General features: G+C 36.3%; 1 protein-coding gene across 1 annotated transcript in view; it reads left to right on the plus strand.

Moving 5' to 3' along the window:
- LOC150105482 (protein LSM12-like) overlaps positions 1–24,408 on the plus strand; it is a 99,855-nt gene that overhangs the window by 5,293 nt on the left and 70,154 nt on the right. The window contains exon 2 of the mRNA XM_090394844.1: positions 809–942. Coding sequence (XP_090250970.1) covers positions 809–942 — 134 coding nt within the window. The remainder of the gene's footprint in view (positions 1–808; positions 943–24,408) is intronic.

Consider the following 24,408-nt stretch of genomic DNA (forward strand, 5'->3'; position numbering starts at 1 on the left):
AACAGTGAACCTACCGTGATGGTGGACCCAGGTAAGAGAAGGTTTGAGAAATCTAAGACAAACTTCCTTCTCTCTCTCTCTCTCTCTCATTTCCCAACAATAACCTTATGTGATGGCAGACCCAAGTAAGAGAAGGCTTAGAAAACTCCAAGACAAATTTCCTCTTCGATGACCTGCCTTATATACACTCAGACTTCCTTTGTACGCATGCACACGTCTCTCAAAAGTGGTCATGTATTGACCTTCAGACATGCTGATGTCATTCTTCGAATGTCTTTGGAGTTCTCTATCCATGGCAATTCTTAGAATTCTTCACTATGGTCACATATTGACCTTTGGACATGACGTCATTCTTCATGTGTGTCTTTTGAAATTTCCATCCATGACAATTCCTGGAATTCTTCACCATGTTAATATCATTCACAAGTTAATATCGTTACATGATGACATCATGAGCCACATTATTTTAACAAAGGCTCATTACAAGATTATTACAAAAATTAACATTTCTCTAAGTACATTCTCCTAAACTAAAAACAAACATGATAAGTTACAAAATCACATATCATTGAAATATTTAGCATATTCAAGTTTTCTTTCTCGATTCCTATGTGTTATTAAACTCTAGTACTCTTTTCTATGAATAGAGAGTACTATAGTTTAATAGCACTTTGTGTTTGGAATACTCATTCCTTAGATTTTATTTAATGACTAGTCTTGCTTTTGTTTTGGTGGGTTCAGGAGGTGAACCTGGAAGTGATTCAGATTGGGATTTTTTTTTTTTTTAATTTTCTTAACATCAACTTAGAATGCTCTAGTTCAAATGGAAAAGCAAATGCTAGTGATATCCATATGATCAATTTGGATTATGTAAAAGATGTAGTGGTAAAGAAAGATGCTTCTAGCAATCCACCTCCACTCCAACCTCTGAACTTGGAAAAGGTAAGGTTTATGTCATATTTCATTTGTGCATTTTTTTTTCTTGCATTAATAATGAAATTAAATATTAGTAATAAATTTTATTTATATTATGTATATATTTGGTTTGAAAATAATATAAATTACAAGGGGAATGGGGCTGAAAAGTTCTGATGAACACCTAAAACAAAAGTTATATTAAAGCAGCTGATATGACCACAAGAAAGAACATATCTTAAAACCCTTTAACCGTCTATGTTTCATCAAATTGTAATAATTTGTTCATTTTCTTTCAGGATTTATAAGAAGAGTTGCTTTTATATAATTTTTGTTCTAGGTATTTATGAGAACTTTTCAGTCCTACCCTTGTATTTATTGAAAATCAGGTATTTTTATTTTTACAAGTATTTGAAGGGGAGGAGGTAAGACATTTTTCACAATAATGTATTATACCATTAACAGTCTCTGTGGGCGATGTTTCTGTTTAATGTTCACCAGGCAATTTACTGCTAAAGGTATATTGTAGGGAGTCTGACATTGCAGGTATTAAATACAGTTACAAATCAAGAGATGTGGCAATGTATCTAAAATGTATCAGCTACTGGTAGCAAGCAGCTGACTGCTCTTAATACAAAAATCCAGCCAAGAGTATAATTTCTTGACTGCATAAAATAAAATTTAACCTGGGGTAACTCCAGCTCTAAGTTCATTATTATTGACCTAGACTTTATTTAAGAGAACATACCCTTCTAAATTTCAAACATCCAGTTAATAAATTGCAGCACTTTTGAAAATACAAAACTAACAAAGTTCCATTTCTCATTCAACAAATATTGTATATAGTTGTTTCTTAGATGGCTAGTGGTCTCCTGACTTACTCAGCCTTATTGGATTAACATGCCCAGCTGGCCATAGTGGATGAATTATATCAACCACCTTATTCTTCATATCCATGTTATTTCAATAGTGCACCTTGAATCCATGTTTTCACTGATGTTCTAAACTAATCTTAGCCATTTGGACATTTAAAATGAAGGGGATAGTGGGGAGGAAGTGTGTGGCCTTTTTCTTTGGACACTTGTTCAGATTGCTTCTCGTAGAAAGGCTTAGACGTTGGTTATACATGCTTATTAAATAACTTAAGGAAATTACAACGTACAAAGGATATAAATTAAATTAAACTTTAATCTATATTTCCAATATTTCGGCAACATCACGTTGCCATCTTCACAGGAACTTAAAATAAAGACACGTGCACACAGGCACTACACACAGTAAACGAGGACAAAGCAGGAAGCTATTGTTTCTCCTAAAAGTCCTGATGGTGCCCTCTAGCGGGCTATGTAGGTATTCTTGCCCATTGGGCTGAAGGTCTTGTGATGTAAGTCTCCCAAATTTGGGGCAGTCTCATGCAACCAAATTTGTTGAGGTTTGGCATGTTTCTTAGGGCTGAGACTGATTCCATGAATAGCCTTTCAAATTTGAATTTACTATGGTGTATTACCGTGGCTTTCTTCCATATTCTGTGGCATGTATCCAGAACATCATGGTCTGCAAGACCAGAGTGGCTGTACTGTTGAAACCGGATGTGTTCTGAAATTCTGATATTTGCTGTCCTGCATGTTTGGCCAAAGTAGGACAGCTTACAGCTGCAAAGGACCTGGTATACACCAGGTAGGTCTAGAGGAAGTGGTTGGTCTTTAGTGGAGCAGATAAGAGATGCCAATTTTTTATATGGTCTATAACACGAGGTCAAGTCATGTTTTCTTAGGATTTTGGTCATTTTTTCCGAGGTGCCTCGGATGTAGGGAATGGTGATGGATTTTTGGAATAATCCTTGTTGTGAAGGGGGGGGGTTGTGGTTTACTGGTTTCAATATTTTTTTTTTCGGGGGGGGGGGAGCCATTGACTGAGAAAGTGTTGAGGATGTGGTTTAGTTCTGTGGTTAGGGCATTGTCATTTGAACAGATAAGTTTAGCCCTGTTGTGTAGTGTCTTAATAACTCCATATTGTTGTGAGAGGGGAGGGGGGGAGACTTTCAGAACACAAGGACTACATCCGGTTTCACCAGTACAGCCACTCTGGTCTTGCAGACCATGATCTGGATACATGCCACAGAATATTGGATATATTCTGTGGCGTGCCAGAATCTCACACACAAATATCACAGAATCTTTCAATGTTGCCAAAATATTGGAAATATAGATTAAGGTTTAATTTAATTTATATCCTTTGTACGTTGTAATTTTCTTAAGTTATTTAATAAGCTTGTTCAGATTGCATGGTACTTCCATTCCCAACCAAATTTTGAATATTGTTTCTTACATTGTTTAAGATCCTTCTCTTCTCATACAATCCTACTCTGCAGCCAAACAAAGAGTAGGATTAAGGGATACAAATCCCTTGTTGTTCAACTGCCAGTAAGCAAAACTCTAAGATCGAGAACTACGAATCTATGAGTTTCATATATACCGAAAAACTATCGGCGAATCCAATATAAATCCAAAAATAGCCGTTTTGGCTTTCAATTTATGTTATAATAAAGAGTAGGATTGTATTTGAGGGAGAAGAAAGTAAAATGTAAAATAACATGGATACTACTGTAGGTCACATCATTCTTCCAGTTTTGAAAATTTATTCCCTGATTTATCTTTAGATAAAGTGATCTCATTAAAAAAAAAAAAAAAGCATTTCATATGTTTAAAAAACTGATCTTAAGTACTTATGGGGGGGGGCATGCATTTGCCTGCTAATTACACCTCTGAATCAAAAAATTAGAATACACAAAAAAATGTTGAATGATTTGAAGTTCTAATTAATTGCATAGAAAATAATTATTACCAGAATGAATTAGCATAATCTAAATCTACATTCTTTGTAGATAATATAACCATGTAAATACATAAAAATGTAATATAAATTATAAGAAAACTTATTTGAAAGCATTCACAATATTAGAATAATTTTTAATGTGGTTCAAAATATTAGAATAATTCAAAAATAAATGCACAAAATTTACAGTCAAAGGGAAACAACATGATAATTAGTACTTTGATGCATTCACCTTAGCTTTAATGACCATTTGTAAATGGTTAGGCATATTTTTTACTAGCAGTTCAGTCTTTTTTTTTTATCAAAACATGCTCATATGGCTTCAGACTAGAAACAAGTTCATTTTTTCTCTTGGGCACCTTCCTCATAATTTCTTCATAATTCCACACAAATTCTCAATGGGGATTAAATCTAGTGAGTTTGCTGGCCAAGGAATTACATTGATTTGCTTTTCTTTGAGCCATCTAGTAGTAGTAGTAGTGGTGGTCTTGGAAGTGTGACAAGAAGCTGAATTTTGCTGAAAAAGGAAATCACTATCACATAAATCTTCTGATGCTGGTAACATAAAGTGCTCAAGAATTTCTTGGTACACTTTGGAATTGACTCTGTCATACACAATACACAGCCTACCTGGACCCTCTGCAGTGGTGAGCTATAAGGGGCTCACGCGAGCCCTTTGTTAAATTTTTCTCAAATTTGCGAGCCCCTTGTTCTCGTTTACTTTTTTTTTTTTTTTTTTTGAAACATATTAAGTGTGACAAACTCATACGTTAACCTAACAAAAATCAGTTTATTCGGCAGTGTATAGATTATTTGGAATCATTGTTTCAACTCCTCTATAATGAATACGCACAAGTTTGAAAATAAAACAAGCTCATGTGCTATCTTTACCCTTCCCCCTTCTGTAGCCAATCAAATGTTTTATAAAAAGATTTCATTCTTATTATATTTGGATAGTTAAAAATGTTTTTCTTATTTAAGATACATTAACACAGTTGAATGTGTGCAAATATTTCATGTTTAGATCATGAAATATTTATTTAAAAATGATAGCCTTTAGAGGTTGATTGTCCTCTCATACTTTTTGATTGGAATTTGTACACAAGCTGTATTAATAAAAGTTTTTGTGTGAAATAAGTTTTTTTTTTTTTGATGATACGAGCCCTTTGTTAAAATCTTCATAGCTCACCACTGGGTACAAGCCTATACCATGACAGAGGTTGCAAATTTCACTGAACGTTTCATGCATTCTTTATCAAATGCTTCTTGCTTAAGATACCAAACACATCCCTTGATGACCATGGGACCCACAAAACATACTTTCATCACTAAAAAGTACTTTTTCCAGTCCTCTTCATCCCATAAGTCTTTGCTTACACCATTGCACTCTAGCTGCCTTTTGCTTGGAAGTCATAAGTGGCTTCGTCTTAGGCACATGTGATTTAAAACCCAATTTGTGAAGTCATCTCAGCATTATAGATTTAGACACATTCACACTTAGTTCTTTCCATCCCCTGTAAAAATACCTTACACTTTGGAAGCAGTTTTTCTTCACAATATTCTTCAATCTCATCTCTTGATGTAGTTATTACTTTTCGACCGCTACTGCAGCGATTATTTTGAAAACTCCAGTTATTAGAATACTCTCTCAGTACTCTAGTCATGCTTGCTTGAGAACATTTCAATTCCTTAGCTATAAACTGAGTTTGGCTTTCTTTGTGTAGAGACACCATCCGAAACTTCTTAGTTTCCTATATGTCACTCATTCGACTCATGTTTAAAATGATTAAGTGAAATCCACACACAAACAATTTCTCACACAAGTCAGTCCCGCAACTGCTGAAATTTGTGCTATTTCTATGCTCTCATCAAAACCAATCTGAAAAATGAAAAATTTGGAATATTCTAATATTCTGAATCATGTTAAAAATTTTAATTTTATGAATGTTTTCAAATAACAGTTTCCTCATAATTTATATTATATTTTTTATGCGACTACATGGCTATATTGAGCTTCCATAGCTCAGTCAGTATAGATGAAGCACTTAAGCCCTTTGGTCAGAAAGACTTTGGTTTGATTCCTGTCCATGATGTGAGGAACCTTTATCTGGTCTCTTCTACTAAAGGTAAGTTAGCCAGTCTCATATGAAGGTAGAGGGTTTCTTCCGTCTAGAAACTTGGGTTTTTCGTCCTTCAGAAAAGGCAAACCGACCCGTGAACACATACAGATCTACAGTCAAAAATACATACTTAAAAATCTCTCATTGGGTGGGCTTAGCTGGTCTTAAGGGATGGATGAGAAAAATTGAGGGAATCCCACACACATTATATTACACGGTTATATAATCTGCAAAGAATATAGATTTAGATTATGCTAATTCATAATTGATAATAATTATTTTCTATGCAATAAATTAGAATTGCAAATCATTCAGTATATTTAATTTGATTATTCTGATTTTTTGATTCGGAGACGTAGAAGATACTGTTTGGCTCAGATTGTTTTAGTTGTTGAGAGTGTAAATTCAGCAGTACTGGAACAGCAGCAGCAAAAAATGTCAGTGAAGTAGTTGTATGTTTCCTCAGTACTTGGCTTATATTTGTTTTTCACATGAGATTTTTTTTTTTATTATTTATGAGATAGTATAATAATAGACTTACACATCCATATTTGTTTTGTGACTTTGTGTCTTTACAACAGTTGCACTATTAGTAAGAATAACTTCTCCATTTGGTCCAAGATTGGCAAGTTAGTTGAAGGATGGACAACAGCTTTTTCATACTTTGTTAGTAAAATTTAATTCAAGTAATTATAAATACTATATTATGATTAGTTTAATTAAAATGATTTATCTGAAATCATATTTATAGATTTTATTTTTTTAAAATAAAAATTAGATTGTAGCCATTGCCTTATGAATGCCATCAGCAACTAGTGATGGCATCCATAAGGCAATGGCTTCCATGAAATTATTATTTCTGATGTTTTTTATAATACTGAGAGAATTTCAGAAGTTGAAAATGGTATAAGATTGTCTTCAGTTAATGTGGATGTTAATTTCAGTAAAGTTAAAACATTAAAGAATGAAAGACTTAAATTGTACCATTTAATTGAAAGTTTTATCTTTCATAGATGTTAACTTTTCAAATAACAAAATGAATGTTGAAAGGCTGAATGCTAAAATGAATTTACATGCTGTTAAAATTTTAATTTGATCTAGAATAACAGTTACAGGATTTTCACTCTGTAAGATAATATAAATAATTTTTGCAATATCTTCTTAACCACTTGCCCACAGGTGTGCTATGATAGGTTTTGCAACTTGGAGTTGATGTAAATATATGTGTATAATGATGTAGTTATTTCTGTTTGCTCTTTAAATACTTATCACTATCACATAATCATATTTAACCCATTTTTATTGAAAAATTTTAATGCATATTGCTCTGACACATCCACCAATATCTACCATCTCATGTCAAACTTCTGTAGATCATCCCTCCATCTTGTTCTTTGGCAACCTTTCCTTCTTTTGGTGCCCACTCAGTAACTTAATTTTGTCCACATTTCATCTGGCAGTCTATAAATATGGCCTACCCATCTCTATTTACATGTTTTACAACACTTCACAGTATCTTATACTCCAGTCATCTCTCTCTAATTCTAGTATTTCTTATTCTATCCCTTATTGTTATTAGGAGCATAAGAAGGGATATGACTTTTGCATCACTTCAACCTTAGTATCAAGGGTCACTACCCAAAACTGGTTTGGGTAGTGACCCTTCCTAGAATACATAGCATTATACATGTCCATAAGAATATGTGCTTTGCATTATGGTATACTAAGGCAAGTGATGTGAAGTCATTAGCTTCTATATACGAGTTGCCCCAGTCCTGATAATACTTCAGGTGCAAACTTTGTTTGCTTACACTTGGACAAAGGATTAAACCAAATATATAATTTCATGGTATCTTCAAATTATTTTTAATGCGTCCAATATTTCATCTGTCACTGAGATAGCTTCAGGGATTGCAACTAACATTTGTAACACACATACACAAAGGCAGCACAATACTGAATGAACACATGGCTATGACTATTGCACTATCTAGATAGGACTATAGAGTCATAGCCATGTGTTTCATTCAGTGTTGTGTTACAATTGTTAGTTTTAACCCTTGAAGATGTCTCATTAACTGAAACAAAAGATTGGAATCATTAAAAATAGTTTGTAAACTTTTAACATGATGTTGGAAGTTTTTTTTCACTTGGTTAGACTATAAATTATATATTTAGTTTAATCCTTTATCAAAGTGTAAGCAAACAAAGTTTGCAGCTGAAGTATCTTCAGGACTGGGGCAACTCGTGACAAAGGTGGACAAACTTCACATCACTTGCCTTAATATCCCATAATGCAAAGTTACCGACATGTATAATGCTGTGCATTATGGGAAGGGTCACTACTCAGGCCGGTTTCGATCTTTGTTGAGGTCTGTTCAGTGGTATCACCTCTGAGTCTGGCTCCCACTCGAGACCTCAATAAAGGTTGAAACCAGACTGGGTTCAACTCTTCCCATAAGGCATAGCATTATACATGTCTGCAAGGAGATGTGCTTTGCATTATGGGATACTAAGGCAGGTGATGTGAAGTTTGTCACCTTTGCCACGAGTTGCCTCAGTCCTGAAGATACCTCAGGTGCAAACTTTGTTTGCTTACACTTGGATAAAGGATTAAACTAAATATATAATTTCAACATGATGTTCTCCCAGTACTTAAGCCTTAGCATATGGAGCTAGTAGTCAATTTCATTAAACTGGCTCTGCTTGGGAAAAGTGGTCATGTAGTCTTGACATGGAAGATTGTCAGGCTTGCAGAATTTTCTGTTAAATGATATATATGTGAATTAAAAGTAGGTGATTTATGACAAGCTGGTTTGTCAGCTTTCAGCAGTGCCATAGCATAAGAATTTTGAAGAAAGTAATATTGGACTATGTACCCAGCAGGATAAATCAGTTAGGAGTTAGATGGATGAATAGCATCATTAAACAGAAGTTGCAGATAAAGAAAAAATTGTGGGAAGAGTATAAAGTAAAGAGTGATCAGCATACCCATGAGCAGTACAAGGCATAAGCAAGGATGACCTTGTAGGGTAAGGAAGCCCAAAGCTAATTATTTGAAAAAACTAGCTGATAATGCCAAAAAAATCATGAAGAGTTCTTTTGACATGTGGCAAATAAAAGGGAGGGATGACTTTAAAAAGTGCTGATGATAACAGAAGCAAACCAAATAGTTGAGTAACTGAGTGATCATTTTGCAATGGCATAGAGTACTGAGGCTTAAATTAGATGACAGTCCTGAATTCTTTAAAATACAGAATTTAAGACCAGGTGAATAAGAATATGATACTTCATAAGGAGCAACATAGTTTTGTGAAGGGTATGTCTTGCTTTAGTAATTTACTTGATTTTTTTCATAATAAAGTGACAGTGGAGTTGGATAAGGAAAATGGGTACTCAGTGATATTGCTAAACTTTGCAAAGATATTTTACAAGATTCCACACAGAACTTTATTGCATAAATTGAAGCAAATGGGGAATGAATATTAGTCTGTTCATTTGGATTAGGGGATGGCTGATGGATAGATATCAAAGCAGTTTATGGAGGAGTTGAGTCCAGGAGAAAGCAAATGATCAGTGGTATACCACAGGGCTTGATACTTGGTCCTCTTGTTTAATTTGTATATCAGTGATATAAGAAATGATTTGACAGGAAATGTTCAGTTGTTTGCTAATGATGCAAAACTGGGAAGAGTGATAGTAAATGAAGGTAAAGTAGAGATCTTGTAGGATGACTTAGATAGACTGACAGTCTGGGCAAAGGTAAATGACTCCTAATTTAATGTGTGCCAAGTATAAGGTGATGTACTTTTGGAAGAAGAAATAACGAGTTGTATACTATGATGATGGAATTGAACTGCAAGAAACTGATGAGGCCAGGGACTTGGGTATAATTGTGGACAGAGAATTGAAGTTTAGAGGGCATATTACAAAAACAGCTGAAACAACACATCAGATTACATGGTTGTTGAAGAACACACGCAGGGATAGAGAGGTTATTGTCCCCCCTTTGTAAAGCTTTAGTAAAGCAACATCTGAACTACAGCATGCATATTTGGTCACCTGGATTCTGTGGCAATGAAGTGTGAAGAGTATCCAGAGGCTAATGATAGTGATTGTGGCAGGTCTGGGATGCTCCCTGTGAGAATAGATTAAAGGTTATAGGTGAAAAGGAAGAGACATGATAGACATCAGTAAATGAGTTTAAGAAGAAGTATGATAAGTATTGTGTGAATAATGTCTTCTGACTCCATGGAGATACTTGTATAATAATAATATAATATATATAGATGATGAATAATGTGAAAATAATGTATACTCTTGTCTTACATCAAACTATATTCTTGTACCTTCAGTTCTTACTGCTGATTTACAACTTAAATGTAGATTATGTATTGTTCAGTTCTGTTTCCCACCATATATATTATGTGAAACAGTTTTTCTTTTGGCACTTTGTTATATGTCTTTTCCAGAAATATTAAACTTAAATATAAATCCTTGTTATATTCCCATGATATCCCAACTATTTATCTTAAAGTGAATATTCTATGTGAATTCAGCTTGTTTCTTCTCTCAGTTTCTCTTCCACAATTTTTCTTAGCTATTTTTTATATATGCTTGCATGAATCTTACCTGGAACACTGTAGGGAAATTCCTCTGTAATTCTTATTGTTTTGTTTACTATTACTATGAGAGCTCTACTCCAATTATCCGGAATTTGACCTGAACAGGAGACACTAGATCAGTGATAGCGAACCTTTTTACCCAGGTGTGCCAAACATTTTTTTTTATAAATATTGACGTTGTTGATGTGCCACTTGCATACGTGCATTATAAATTTAACTACTTAATCATAGATGGTGACTTATACATATCATATTAGGCTATTTAATAGGACATTGATATACAATCTATGAATTCATATTATACAATTAATTTAATAAACTGAAATTATTGAAATTAGATTTTTCATCAGAATACCAATATTTTTCAACATCCAAGGTGTGTCACCTGAAACCCTCAAGTGTGTCAGTGCTGACACACATGTCATAGGTTCCCCATCACTGCACTAGATAATGAAGAGGATTGTTAGTGACTAGATAGGGTAGCTAATTTTTGGTATGACTTGAAGGAGGTCCATATGTTATACCTTTTGACAATACATAACATTTTTTTTTCTCCTGAGGTGCCTTGGATGTAGAATATGACACTAGATTTTTTTTGTGTTTTGGGGAAGTGGATAAAGAGTTCCGTTAAGTTTGTGAAAAGGGGGAGCCATTGGTGTTTCCTTTCACAAAGATCTGATTGATTTCACTGGAGTAGTTAATGTGTCTAGAGCAGATGTTCTAGTGCTATTTGCTGAGGTTTTGATAACACCATACTACTGGGAAGGATTTTAATCTTTCCTGGTGCTGGGAGAACATCATTTTGGAAGTTTAATGGAGTATTGACAGCACATTTTGCATGCATTTATTTAGTATAAACCAGTGCAGCATTTTTAATTTCTTCTAACACTTCGGCTTTATTGTTAACAATTGTACCAACTGTTCTGCAAGGTATACCTAGCTTGCAACCTATATCAGTTATGCATATGCTTCCCTCACTAAAGGAACTAAATTTGATTAGTTGTATCTTTTTTTTTTTTTTAAATTGAGAAGCTTATAGCTTCTTCCACTATGTGCATCTCTCATATTTGTGCTTATAATATAGTATTTATACTTATTTGTGAAAAGCACAAATATGAGAGATGCACTGCAGATGACTTCTATAAACACATTGAATGCAAGTTAACTGAGAGAAGAAGCACATGGAAGGTAAGTGAAACATGGTGAAAAGTGGAGGACTACTGGATCCTCTCCATCTCTTCCTCATCACCAAGAAACCCAGGTGACTAGAACAAATACCAGATTACACATTTATGCAATCTGTAAATTCAGAAATCCTAGCATTTCTTACAAATCTGAATCCTGTGCAATACTTGAAAGAATATTTTCTGCACTGAAAACATCTCTGATTTACTTGCAGAGTACACACTGAAAGCTGATCTCAGATTTTAAGTTGTAGCTGTGTGAAATTCGGTGCATGAATACTATATCTAAACCCCCTCCCTCCAAAAAAAAGTCTTAAAATAAAAATAACTACTTCACTGATTTGCCAAAAAAGGAAATGTGCTTGTATTCAATGCTCATTGATGATTGGAATCAAAAGGACATTAATAATCTAAGGTGCTAGTAATTTTTTTTTTTTTTGTGTGTGTGTATCCATGCACAAAAGGTTGTAAACCTATAATGTATTCGTACCATAGTGAACTAAAGATTTTTTCCCTCCTATTTTCATCCTTTTTACATGTTTTTTTATTTTTCTTACATAATCTGGAATCTTGCTCTGAAACCAAACACGGCATTTTTTCAAGCCAGTAACCAGATCAGTGGCCTCTCATCAGGCATCTCCCATCTAAAGACAATCACATATATTCATGTCCATGGTGAGATTCAAATCTGCAGCCTGCTGGAGAGTGGATACACTAACCACTTGGCCAACCAGGCTGGCTGATTGCAGAATTATTAGCATTATCATAATGCTTTCTTGATTTCAAAATATGAATTTATCCTTCAAAAAGATAAACATCTAAGGTATAGCTTCTGGGACTTTCTTCAAAATAATGATACTATTTATAATTGTGAAAGGAAAGTGAATGGATTTAGTAATACTGAATTATTAGCATGATTCATTTTGTGACATTTCATTTCTAAAGTAGGTATCTCCCCTCCCTGCCCCTAAATATATATACACGTGAGGGTGGGGGATGCAAAGTTCTGACAAACATCTAGAACAAAAAAATATTAAAGCAACTCTTCTTATATATCCTAAAAGAAAAATAACAAATTATTACAATTTTATGAAACATGGGGATTAAAGGATTTGAAGATATGTTCTTTCTTGTGGTTATATCAGTTGCTCTAATATTATTTTCATTCTAGGTGTTTATCAGAACTTTTCAGCCACCCCACTGCCCTCGTACAAAGTGTATCTGTAGGCATAGAGCTAATCACCCTATCTTTGGTTACAAAATCCAAGGATACTAGTAATGTGAGTGCTTTAAACACCTGTTAGAACCACATGATGATGATGAATTATCAACAGTTCAATAAGTGGACATGAGCATGTAAGGGCAAATATCAGGAGATTATTGAGAAGAGTGGGAGAGGTCAGTATGTTGCCAAGGTATGACAGTGTAAGTTGAGAATGGAGTGTGAGAAGGGAGTACAGTTTGTGAATGTATGGTATGTGTTTGAGGGAAGAATGGAATTATACAGGCATGATGGGTAGTATTTATGAATGACTTTGGAGTGAGTGCACTGGAGAAAGTGTTGCTAAATGGAAGTGTGGGGTGTGTGTGATGCAAGCAAGAGATCAGGAGAGTGGCTTTGAAGAGACAGGAGTGTTTAGCAGTCGAAACAGTAGTAATGTGAGAGATGAAGAGAGAAAGAGAATGCAAGAAGAACATTGAAACATGGAACATGGGTGGACAAGAAGATATTGCATAGGGAGAGTGGATGTTGAAAGTAGCAGTGAATGCGTGTGTATTGAGAAGATCGGCATGAAGATGGAATATATTACAGTGTGGGAGGGGGAAGTTGAGACTGAGCTGATATATGTGATAAACTATGATGAAGGTGTTTGAAAGTTTCCACTTTGTTATACTATAAATTACAGATGCCAAGAAATTCTTGTTTTAATCCTTTATCCAAGTGTAAGCAAACAAAGTTTGTTCATGAAGTAATTTCACGACTGGGCAGCTTGTGTTATAGAGGTTACTGACTTCACATCGCTTACCTTAGTATCCCATAATGCAAAGCACATAACCTTACAGACATGTATAATGCTATGCATTATGGGAAGGGTAACTACCTACCTAGACCGATTTTGACATTTATTGAGGTGAAAAAGTAAAGGGGTGCTTATCATAGGCCTAGAGTAGTTAGTATAGGGATGTAAGAGAACCTGATAGTATTAGGAGAGTGAAAAGGCCTCAACTCTTTTATATCATCATATAACCAAGGACTATCAGTTTTCTTTTTGCACCAATCTCATATAGATGAAAATTCTATAGATTCTACAGCTATATAATGAATGCTCTACTGTTTCCAATCGGTAACAGATGTCACAGATTGGATCTCTCCAATATTGTAGTACCCCTTTTAACGCTACTGACTGGAAGGCGACCGTATGCAATTCTCCAAGCAAGATTCCTCCTGTTAGAGTATCCTTGGAACTTCAATAAGTTATGAAACAAGGCATTGTTCTCAGTACCCAACTGCAGAAGTTTCAGTGAAAGAGATTAAAGATTTCTTTAAGATTTTTTTTTTTTAAGATTGTTAAAAGATTATTATTTTTAATAGAAAGAATGTCAATGCCAGAGTGTTGTAGCATTCTTAGAGTTAAGCATAGAATATTGTAGTATTCAGAACCAATCTCAGCTTTTGGACCTTTTAATAATTTACTCCAGAGGAAGATGAAAACCCAGGTAGTACAGGAGAAGACCTGCACATGTGTAATTGGTCTGCAATATTTTATGGATTTTTTGAAGCTGTATTGCTTAAATAGCAGAATTTTAAGACTAGAAGCCCAAATCCTTTGATAATTGCAGAAATTCCTTTTTAACTTGGTATTGGCTGGACCAAAAAAAATTGCACAGGCTTACTATATAATTGCTTTTCTTCAGCTTTTGTGATGTCTGTAATATTTATTATGTACAACTGACCAGGGAAGATAATGGTATTGAGTACTATAGCTTTAGAAGAAAAGGAAAGTGGCCCTGTTTTTTCTAAGGTTTTGATGTTATATATAAGTTCTTGAACTGGTAATATTGAGTAAGTGGAGAAGGGAATTCCAAATATAATGAGGGGTTCTTGCTTAGGGGTTAGTCCAAAAGGAATGCCTCCAAGATCCCACTTTCCAAAAACTTTTAATTTTGTCTTGTCTGCATTAGTAGTTAATCCACTACCAAAAAAGATATATATAGAATCATTATCCTTCAGAGTGTCCACTACATCATTGGCATATGCTAATACCTTATTTTCCTTCATCGTTGAAGGAACTGTTATTCCTTACACAACACGTGTATTGTCAACTGTTTGTAAGAAGGGCTTAAGTACCAATGCAAAGAGCAATGGACTGAGAGAGTAACCTTGCTTGATTCCTTTTTGAATTATGACCGGGTCTGACAGGACCCATTAACTAGGAGGCAAGTATTTGAATTGGCATAGGCTACTTTGATAAGGGAGAGAGTGGCTTTTTACCCACACCAATTTGCTGGTGGATGTGGAACAGAAAGGGATGTTAGACATTATCGAATGCTTGAGTAAGGTCTACAGATAACACTGCTGTTGAGTCATGCTTTTTTGTTTTAAGTGGTGTAGATCACATAGCAGAAACGGATTAAATTCTACTGCTCCACCTGGAACTCCATACACCTGTGTGCTTTTAACTATGTATCTCATTCCCACTTTTGAGCCTGTTATTGATAATATGGAAAAATATCTTGTAGTCAGTATTAGATAGAGAAATAGGTCTCTAGCTGCTGATTAAGGTGTGATCTCTATTAGGTTTTGGATTGAGGATAGTATAGCTTGCTACAAATTCACTTGGTATGTATCCTGATGAAAGACAAGAATTAAAAAAGTATAACCAGAATGGAAAGAATAAAATCCCAGGCCTTGTGGTCAAGTTCTGTCCCTAGACCAGCAGGTTCTGGCAATTTTTTCGTCTGCCATTCTTTATAGCTGTGGTAACTTCAGATGCTGTAATGGTTCTCTTAAGCCCATCTTAGATATGAACAGGAAAACCATTAATGTTCTAAGAGTTATAATTTCCCAAAGTACTATTGTCTTCAAACAGATTTTTGTAGTGCTTTGAAAGTAGTCAAGGATGTCTTGAGTGGTGGACATGTCATCATCAACACAGATTTGAGTGATAGTCCTTTCTTTTAGTGAATTGTCTATTAAAGAATGCAGCTGAAGGGCTATCTGCTAAGTGCTGCTGTATTTTTATTTTAAAATTTCTGCCTTTCTGCTTTGATCTCTATGTTAATGTTTCTAATGATGTAGATACATTCTGTACCATTGCATTGGTTTGCTACAAAAGGAACAGGCTTTCCTCAAAAGAAAAAAAAAGTGAAAGACCTCTATAAAGAGAGAAGCCTTTTTTTTTTTCTTTTTTTTTCTTTTGAGGAAATCCTGTTCCTTTCCCCCATTCAATCATATTCTGTTTTATTGCTTGTTTGAATTTTAACCACATATCCCAGTTCTGGGTAAAATTACTCCAATTTGAACAGAGAGAGGGTTTAGAATTTGGCTGAAAATATCAGCAGAAAATTTGAATATCTCCATGGTCCAGAACTGATCTCTACTCGTTCCATTTAGTAGAATTTAAGTAGAACTGGATTATGATCTGACATGTTGATGTCCAGATCTTTTATCTGATTTATCCTATTTATAAGAGAAGAGATATAAATTCGATCAAGACTGGTACTACTTGTTGAATGTCTTTAACTGTTTATATCCCACTCCACAGTATTTCCAGTCTATTGTCAAGATTCTCCCTTTTGCATCCCTTTTGGATATTACAGAATGACCCAAGGAAGGGGGGGTGTCAAAAATAAGAACTCGTAATCCAGTCCTGTTAAATATTCCAAAGCTCCAATAAGAAAGAAGTGGATATCTATCTGTCCAAGTTTTTATATCTGCAGAAGTATGTTTTTTGAAGAAACAAAAAACCTGATATTATGGTGTAGCATAAGTTTTCATATAGTATCTTGTTTAATTTGCCTGTGCAATCCTCATACATTTATAATGAGGCAATGCAGTAAGGAAATGCTATGATTAGTGAAGTGTCACCTGATGAACTCTCCAATCTGTGAAGGAGCTATTCTGTAGCCTGCTTCTTGTTAACGTTTCCAGTTTTTTACAGTTGCTTTCCGTTATTTCAATTTCATGTCTATCGTTCTTGATTTGGAAGTTATTTTCTTTTCACCTAGATGATAATGAAGGAGAAAATTTTGAATCAGTAAACTTTAATTTTTCTTTAATTGTATCTCTTGCTTTCCCTTTATTAGCTTGAGATGATTCTTCATTTGACGATCTGCAACCTTCTCAATCTTTACATTTTTTAAGACTTCTTTTTCTTTTAGATATAGTTTTTTTTTTAATACATCTTTTAATTTTTTTTTTGGTTTACCCTCAATTTTATTTTTATTTTTTTTATTATTAATTAATCTTTTCTTTTTGATTATCTTGTCTGCATATTAAGTTCTTTCAGTTGTCTTACTTGCTTTTCTGCTTCTTCTCCAGTTTCTCCTTGTAGAACAATTTCATGTGTTTGCATTTTGTCTTGTATCTGTTCAGTTGTTATACTAGGTTCATTATTGGTAATTTCAATTGATGTTGTTCCATCCATATTTGACTGAGAAAGTGGCTCCTGCAGTTCAAATTTGGGGCTAATTTCTGGATGATTTGGTCGCGCATTTTTTGTAATTTTACCAAATGCAGTTTGTTTAAAAGCGTAGTCTTTACTAGACTGAATTGGAAGATCCAGGAACTCTTCATTATGCCTCTCTGATATATACAGTGTTCTAATTGGTTCTACCAGTGCTCCCACGTTTTCAGTGAATGTTCTGAAAGGACAGGTGTTAATGCGGTGTTCAGAACTTTTGCATTTTTGACAGGGTTTGAGACCCCATGTCCGATTACCATGCAGTTGAAACATTTAGATTTATGCAGTTGCCACCCAAGTGATTGCATGAGCCACAACACAGGCACAGCCTTTGTTGGGATAGTTTACGATAACTTGGTTGTATCGATGTTGACAAAATTTTGGTAAATGTCTTTATAAGAATTTCTTTACTGTTCTCTATATATTCCATTGGAAATCTTTTATTAGATTTTTACTATTTTAACCTGGCTTTCCACCATTACAGGAAGAACTGTGCTGCCTTCAAAAGTAAAATCCTGTAATAGTTTGTCTCTTGTTTCCACATCTTTAACTACAGTTAAATATCTCCCTCTGTTGTATGGGGTGAAAGAATAAATCTTACTAGCATCAGCTATCTCTTTTAAAACATTAGTCACTCATCTTGTGGTGAAATGAGGTGGAGAGCAAGGATTATGAATGATATTCTGGCTGAAATGTGTGAGGAGATGGGAGTACAGTTTACTAATGTGTGGAATGAGTTTGAGGGACGAAGTGAGCTGTATGGGAGCGATGGACTGCATTTGAGTGGTTATGGTGTGAGTCGCTTGGAGAGACTGCTGCTGGAAAGTAGAGAAGTGAATAGAGAGAATGAATCAGATCGAGAAGGGGAGTGATGTGGAAGAGCAGGAGAGATCGAAGAAGTGGAAATGAATGGGGAAGTGAGTGGTATGAGTATAGAAAATGAGAGAATGGGTATGCAAGAGGAGCAGGGAAACGGGGAGGCTCAGGGGTACACAGCGTGAGAAAGGTGGATGCTCCAAGAGGAGGTGAGAGCATGTGTAGGCAGGAAAGTAATGGGATGACCAGGGATCAAGAGGAAACAGTTGGAATTGCAAAGGGTTCTAAAATGAAGAAGCAGAAAGGGAAATGGCCCAAGTCCAGCATGGAGAGATCACATGCAGTGAGTGGTATTAGTGGAACTAACTGTAGATCCAGAAATGAGTTGTTGTGTTTGTATACCAATGCTAGAAGTATAAGAAACAAGGCGGATGAAATGGTTGCACTAATTGCGTCTGTGCACCCAGAGATTGTCGGAATAAGTGAGACATGGTTAGATGAGGATGACATCCTGACAGGAATAGAGATGGAAAGGTATGATGTGTTTCGTGAGGATAGAAGGGGTAAAAAGGGAAGGGGAGTGCTATTGATGATAGAGAAAGAGTTATGTCCATACAAGGTAGAGATGCAAGAGGGAAATAGGGCCAGTGGTTTTGAGGCAGTATGGTGTGAGATAGAGGTGAATAGAATCAAATACTTGGTTGGGATGTTGTTATAGACCTGGTAATGTGGATGGTGGTGATAGTGAAATGTATAGTCAAATAAGCCAAGCAAATAAGAAAAGGGTGATCATTATGGGTGATTTTAATTATGGCAATATAGACTGGAATGAAGAGATAGCAACTGGAAGTAAAGAAAATGAGTTTCTTGAGTTTTTGAGGGATAACTACCTCAGATAGTGTGTAACAGAGGATACACGAGGATTAAGGGTCTTGGATTTGGTCATCTCATCGGAGGATGTAATTATCAATGAGGTGTCAAATCATCCACCAATTGGTGAAAGTGACCATGAGTTGATTACCTGGGTGGTTGCCAGCAGTACAAGGACCCCTGTGAAAAAGGGGTATATGTGGAACTACAAGGGGGGGGGTGTGATTATGAAGAGCTCAGGAGACAGCTTGCAGGTGTAGCATGGAATGAGGAGTTAGCTGGAAAAGAGATCAATGCAGCTTGTTGGGGGATTTTCAAAAACTATTTAGTAGATGCAATGTCTAAATGTATACCATGGGTGAGAAGGTTAAATAAGGTAGGTGTGAGATCGATGAATAAAGAGATTAAGCATGCAATACAGAGAAAAACGGCATTGTGGAGGCAGCATAAGAGAAGTGGAAGTAACCAATTTCATGAAGTCTACAAAGACCAGGCAAGGAGGGTGACTTGGTTGGTGAGAGTTGCTAAAGAGAGGTATGAACAGCAGTTAGCTAATGAAGCCAAAAAGAATCCTAGGGAGTTCTTTCGATATGTAGCCAGCAAAAGAAAGAATGATTATGGAAGGATGACATTGATTGGAGGAAATGGTATAAAGACAGCTGTTGCAGAATGTGTGGTGGAGATACTTATAATGAGCAGTTCATAAAGATCTTTCAATCTTGTGAATGTGACTTCATGGAGAGATTAAGAGCAGTTGGTGATGGGGAGGAGAGACTGACTGTAAGTGAGCAAGAGGTGTTTGGAGAGTTGAGTAAACTAGATGTAAATAAGGCTGTGGGACTTGATAATATATCACCGCGTATTCTGAAGGAATGTGCCAGAGAGTTGACACCTGCCTTGACATATTTTTTTTTTTAATAAGAGTCTTGCACTTGGTCAAGTTCCTAAGGAGGGCAAGATTGTGCCACTTCATAAAGGAGGTGATCGAACTCGAGCATCAAACTATAGGCCTATCTGTGTGTCAGGTGTTGTGGTTAAGTTGTTGGAGAAGCTTGTGAGAACTAGGATCCAGAGTTGGGTTGACAACAATGGTATAATCTTTGATGGACAGCATGGATTTGCTAAAGGGGGTCATGTTTTAGTAATCTACTTACTTATTACAATAAAGTGACTGCTTCCTTGGACAGAGGAGAAGGATACACAGTAATATACTTGGATTTCGCAAAAGCTTTTGATAGAGTACCTCATGATAAGTTGACAGTCAAACTAGAGCAGATGGGGTTGGATATTAGATTAGTGCATTGGATTGGAGACTGGCTATCTGATAGGCATAAACAAGTTGTGTATGGGGGTGCAATATCTAGGAAAAGGAAAGTCACTAGTGGAGTGCCTCAGGGGTCTGTTTTAGGGCCATTACTATTTAACTTGTATATTAATGATATTGGCGAAGATTTGGATGGAGATATTCAGTTGTTTGCAGATGATGCAAAGTTGGGACGAACCATAAAGAGTAGTGAAGATGTTGTGGCCTTGCAAGAAGACTTGAATAAATTGAGTGATTGGGCAAGCAAATGGGGATGTGAGTTCAATGTTGCAATATGTTAGGTTTTAAAATTTGGAAAACAAAGATGGGATGCAGAATTTATGCTTGTTGAGAATATATTGTTGGAAGTAGAGGAAATAAGAGATCTGGGGGTGATAGTGGATAAGGATCTAAAATTTAGGGGACACATCGCCAAAATTGTGAAGACAACACAAAGACTTCTGGGAATGATGCGGAGGACACTGACGTGTAGAAGTAGGGAGATTCTTGTTCCATTGTATAAGGCTTTGATTAGGCTACACATGGACTATTGTGCCCAGATTTGGTCACCTGGTTTTCAGAAGGATGAAGAGATGTTGGAAAGGGTCCAAAGGCGACTGACTAAAGTAGTTTCTGGCCTCTGGAATGTCGAGTATGAGGAAAGATTGAAAAGGTGTAATTTGCAGAGTCTAGTGGAGAGAAGGAAGAGTGGAGATATGATAGAGACCTACAAGTTGGTAAGGGGTTGTTATAGGATCAATGGTGGAGAAGTTCTACAGAGAATAGTGGGAGATCAGGGGAGAACCAGAGGTCATCCCTGGAAACTGTATAAAGAGGGTGTGAGTAGGGGAGTGAGAAGCAGGTTTTTTCGTGCAGAGTTGAGTAATTGGAATGCCTTGCCTGAGAGTGTGGTGTCTGCAAGGAGTTTGAATGTGTTTAAGACATGGTATGATGAGATGTGTGTGAGATAAAAGGACTTCCTAGATGAGTCTTGGACTCCATGAGGTCTTGTTTAATAATAATAATAATAATAATCTCACTTCTTCACATCCTAGAATTTCAATTCTTTTAAATTTCAATTTAAATTCAACTTTTTTAGATATTTGTCAGTCAGCCATCCTCTTATCCATACGAATAGTTTAGAATCTAATTCCATATTCTCCAATTTATATAAGTCTTCCATGCTGTATTCTGTCAAAAGCCTTAGCAAAATCCAAAAGTATCATAGTGTATCCATTCCCTTTGTCGAACTCAGTGGTAACATTATTACAGAATGTCAACAAGTTGCTAAAACATGAACTTCCTTTAGTAAATCCATGCTGTTAGTTGCAAAGTAGAGATTCTCTGCTAATCCATTTCTGAATGCAAACCCTAAGCAACTTTTCCAAAATCTTAACCACCAGTCCTGAGATACTGATTGGTTGATAGTTGGATATGTCAGTCTTTGCATCACCCTTGTGCAATAGGATTACCATACATTCTTTCCACTTCTGTAGAATCTTCCCTCTCTGACTCAAATTATATGGCCTAGTTAAAGGAATAGCTGAGAACAGTTAAAAGAGTGTTCAGCTGAACACTCTTTTAACTGATATCCCATCAGTTCTTATTGCTGAATTCTTGTTTTGTTCAGTTTGTGCAACAGCTCTAGTACTTCCTCTTCGTTCACATGAGTTTCCATATACGGAGGTAGCAGTAAGTTCATTGTTGCATATACCAGGTTGATAGTTTTTAGCAAAATGGCTGCTCATCTGTTAAACAATCATTTGCATCAGTTAACTGCATACCATCTGCATTCAGTAGAATTATTCTTTAAAATTCATTCTTTCTTTAACTTGTAGAGCCAGTTTTTTCATACTCAGGCTTAGCTTTCTGTACAATACTTGATTTATCTAGCCTGCTGCTTAATTGACATCATCCTTATGCACACGATATTCCTTCCACATTATCTTTTTCTTATGAATATCTTGCTTAATTAGATCACGCATCCATTTTACTCCTACTCTATTTATTCTTCAAACTCTAGGGACACGTTTTGATATCACATCATTTAAGTATTTTTTAAACACTTCCCACAAACTGTCAATGTTCTTTCCATCCAATAACTGATACCATGGTACAAACCCAGCATACCCCTCAGGTGGTCATAATTTCCTGCTTTGTAGTTCAGCATGCAACCTTTTCTGAATAGAACATTCATGAACTTAGCCACTTTCCAAGTGAGTACCACATGATCGCTGTCACAACCAGATGCATATAGTTACGTGTTTAAGTGAAACCTCCTCTGACACTATAATGAGATCTAACATGTTTTGACCATGAGTTCCTTCTGTTGGTAGGACAGTCACAAACATCCGTGCCCCTATGGGATTCGAACCCATAGCCGCTTGGTTGGAGAACATATAAGCTAACCATGCTGGCATGTTAATATGTTAATCTTTAAATCTTTTTTTCCTGCTCTCTCTATCAAGATTGTTTAGCATTTCCTGAGCTACTTTATTTTTTGCTTAAAAGAACAATATCATGTACAAAATGTAAGCGATTTGAGAATTTTCCATTGATGTTAGTTCCATAGTTAGTTTTCCCATGAGACATTCTTCTAATGTAGCAGAAAACAATTTGGGTAATATAACATATCCTTGCCTTATGGCTGTTGAGTTTTGATATGAAGTTTTCAATAGCTGGCCTGGTTGGCCAAGTGGTTAGCGTATCCGCTCTCCAGCCAAAAGGCTACAGGGTCGAATCTCGCTGTGGGCATGGATGTTTGTGATTGTCTTGGAAATACTAGTGGTGGTGGTGGACGATAGATGGTGTTAGTGTAGTTGGTGGATTGAGTTCTGGAGAGAGTCATAGAGTAGGTCCTTCCCTCGATGAGTCCTTGGACTCCCTGGAGGTGTCACATAGTAATAATAATAATCTGTACTTTGCTGGTATGGCCTTGTTATTTTAAGCTGTTTATGATTTTTGACATCTCTTCTTCTTTCACTATGCCTGATCCCATGTTAAACGGGGTCGGCGCACCAATCTTTAACCTTCCTCTTCCAAGTTCTTTGGTCCAGGGCGTCCTTCGTACTCCATCCTTTCTCCCTAAGATCCTCTGTCACCTTATCCCTCCACCTGAGCTTGGGCCTGCCTCTTTTCCTCCTTCCCTCCAACTCCATATACTCCACTCGTTTACCAACATACTCCTCACCCTTCCTCTCTACATGTCCGAACCACCTCAGCCTACTTTCTTGTATCTTCTTGCCAATTGGTCCCACCTTAACTGTCCCTCTGATGTAGTCATTCCTTATCCTGTCCTCCTTTGTCACACCACTCATCCATCTCAACATCCGCATCTCCGCTACCTCCATCTTCCTCTCCTGTGCCTTTGTTATAGGCCACGTCTCCACACCATGAAGCATCGCTGGCCTCACCACCATCTTATACAGCTTTCCTTTTCTCTTACAACTCACTCTCTTGTCGCACAGGACCCCGCTCATCTTCCTCCAGTTCATCCAGCCGCATGTTATTCGGTGCTGTATTTCCTCATCCAGGTCACCATTCCTCTCGACGACCGACCCAAGGTACTTGAATTTTTTCCCTGAAATTAGTCTTTCACCCTGAAGTTGTATGATCATATCCTCGTCACTCCCCGTTGACATATATTCAGTCTTCTCCTGGTTAATTTTCATGCCTCTCTCCTCCAATACTTTTCTCCACTCTTCCAGAGTATTTTCAAGCTTCTCTCGGGATGATTCACATAAAACAATGTCGTCAGCAAACAGCATGCTCCATGGTGCCTCCTTCTGGACATCCTCCACTAGTACATCTTTGACCAGGTCAAAGAGGTAGGGGCTCAGAACTGACCCTTGGTGTAGTGCTACGACAATGGGAACCCTTCTGTCATGCTGACACTAGACCTGACCTGAGTTTTTGTTCCCTCATACATCTCCTTCACCAATCCTCACGTACTTCTCCGACACCCCCTTCTTCCTCATACACTTCCATACCTCCTGCCTGGCCACTCTGTCGTATGCCTTTTCCAGGGTCTATAAACACCATGTGCAGCTCCACTTG

The sequence above is a fragment of the Typopeltis vanoorti genome, chromosome 6, assembly GCF_054136105.1.
Source record: "Typopeltis vanoorti isolate ZY-2024b chromosome 6, IOZ_Tvanoo_1.0, whole genome shotgun sequence".
In the NCBI taxonomy this organism is placed as follows: domain Eukaryota; kingdom Metazoa; phylum Arthropoda; class Arachnida; order Uropygi; family Thelyphonidae; genus Typopeltis; species Typopeltis vanoorti.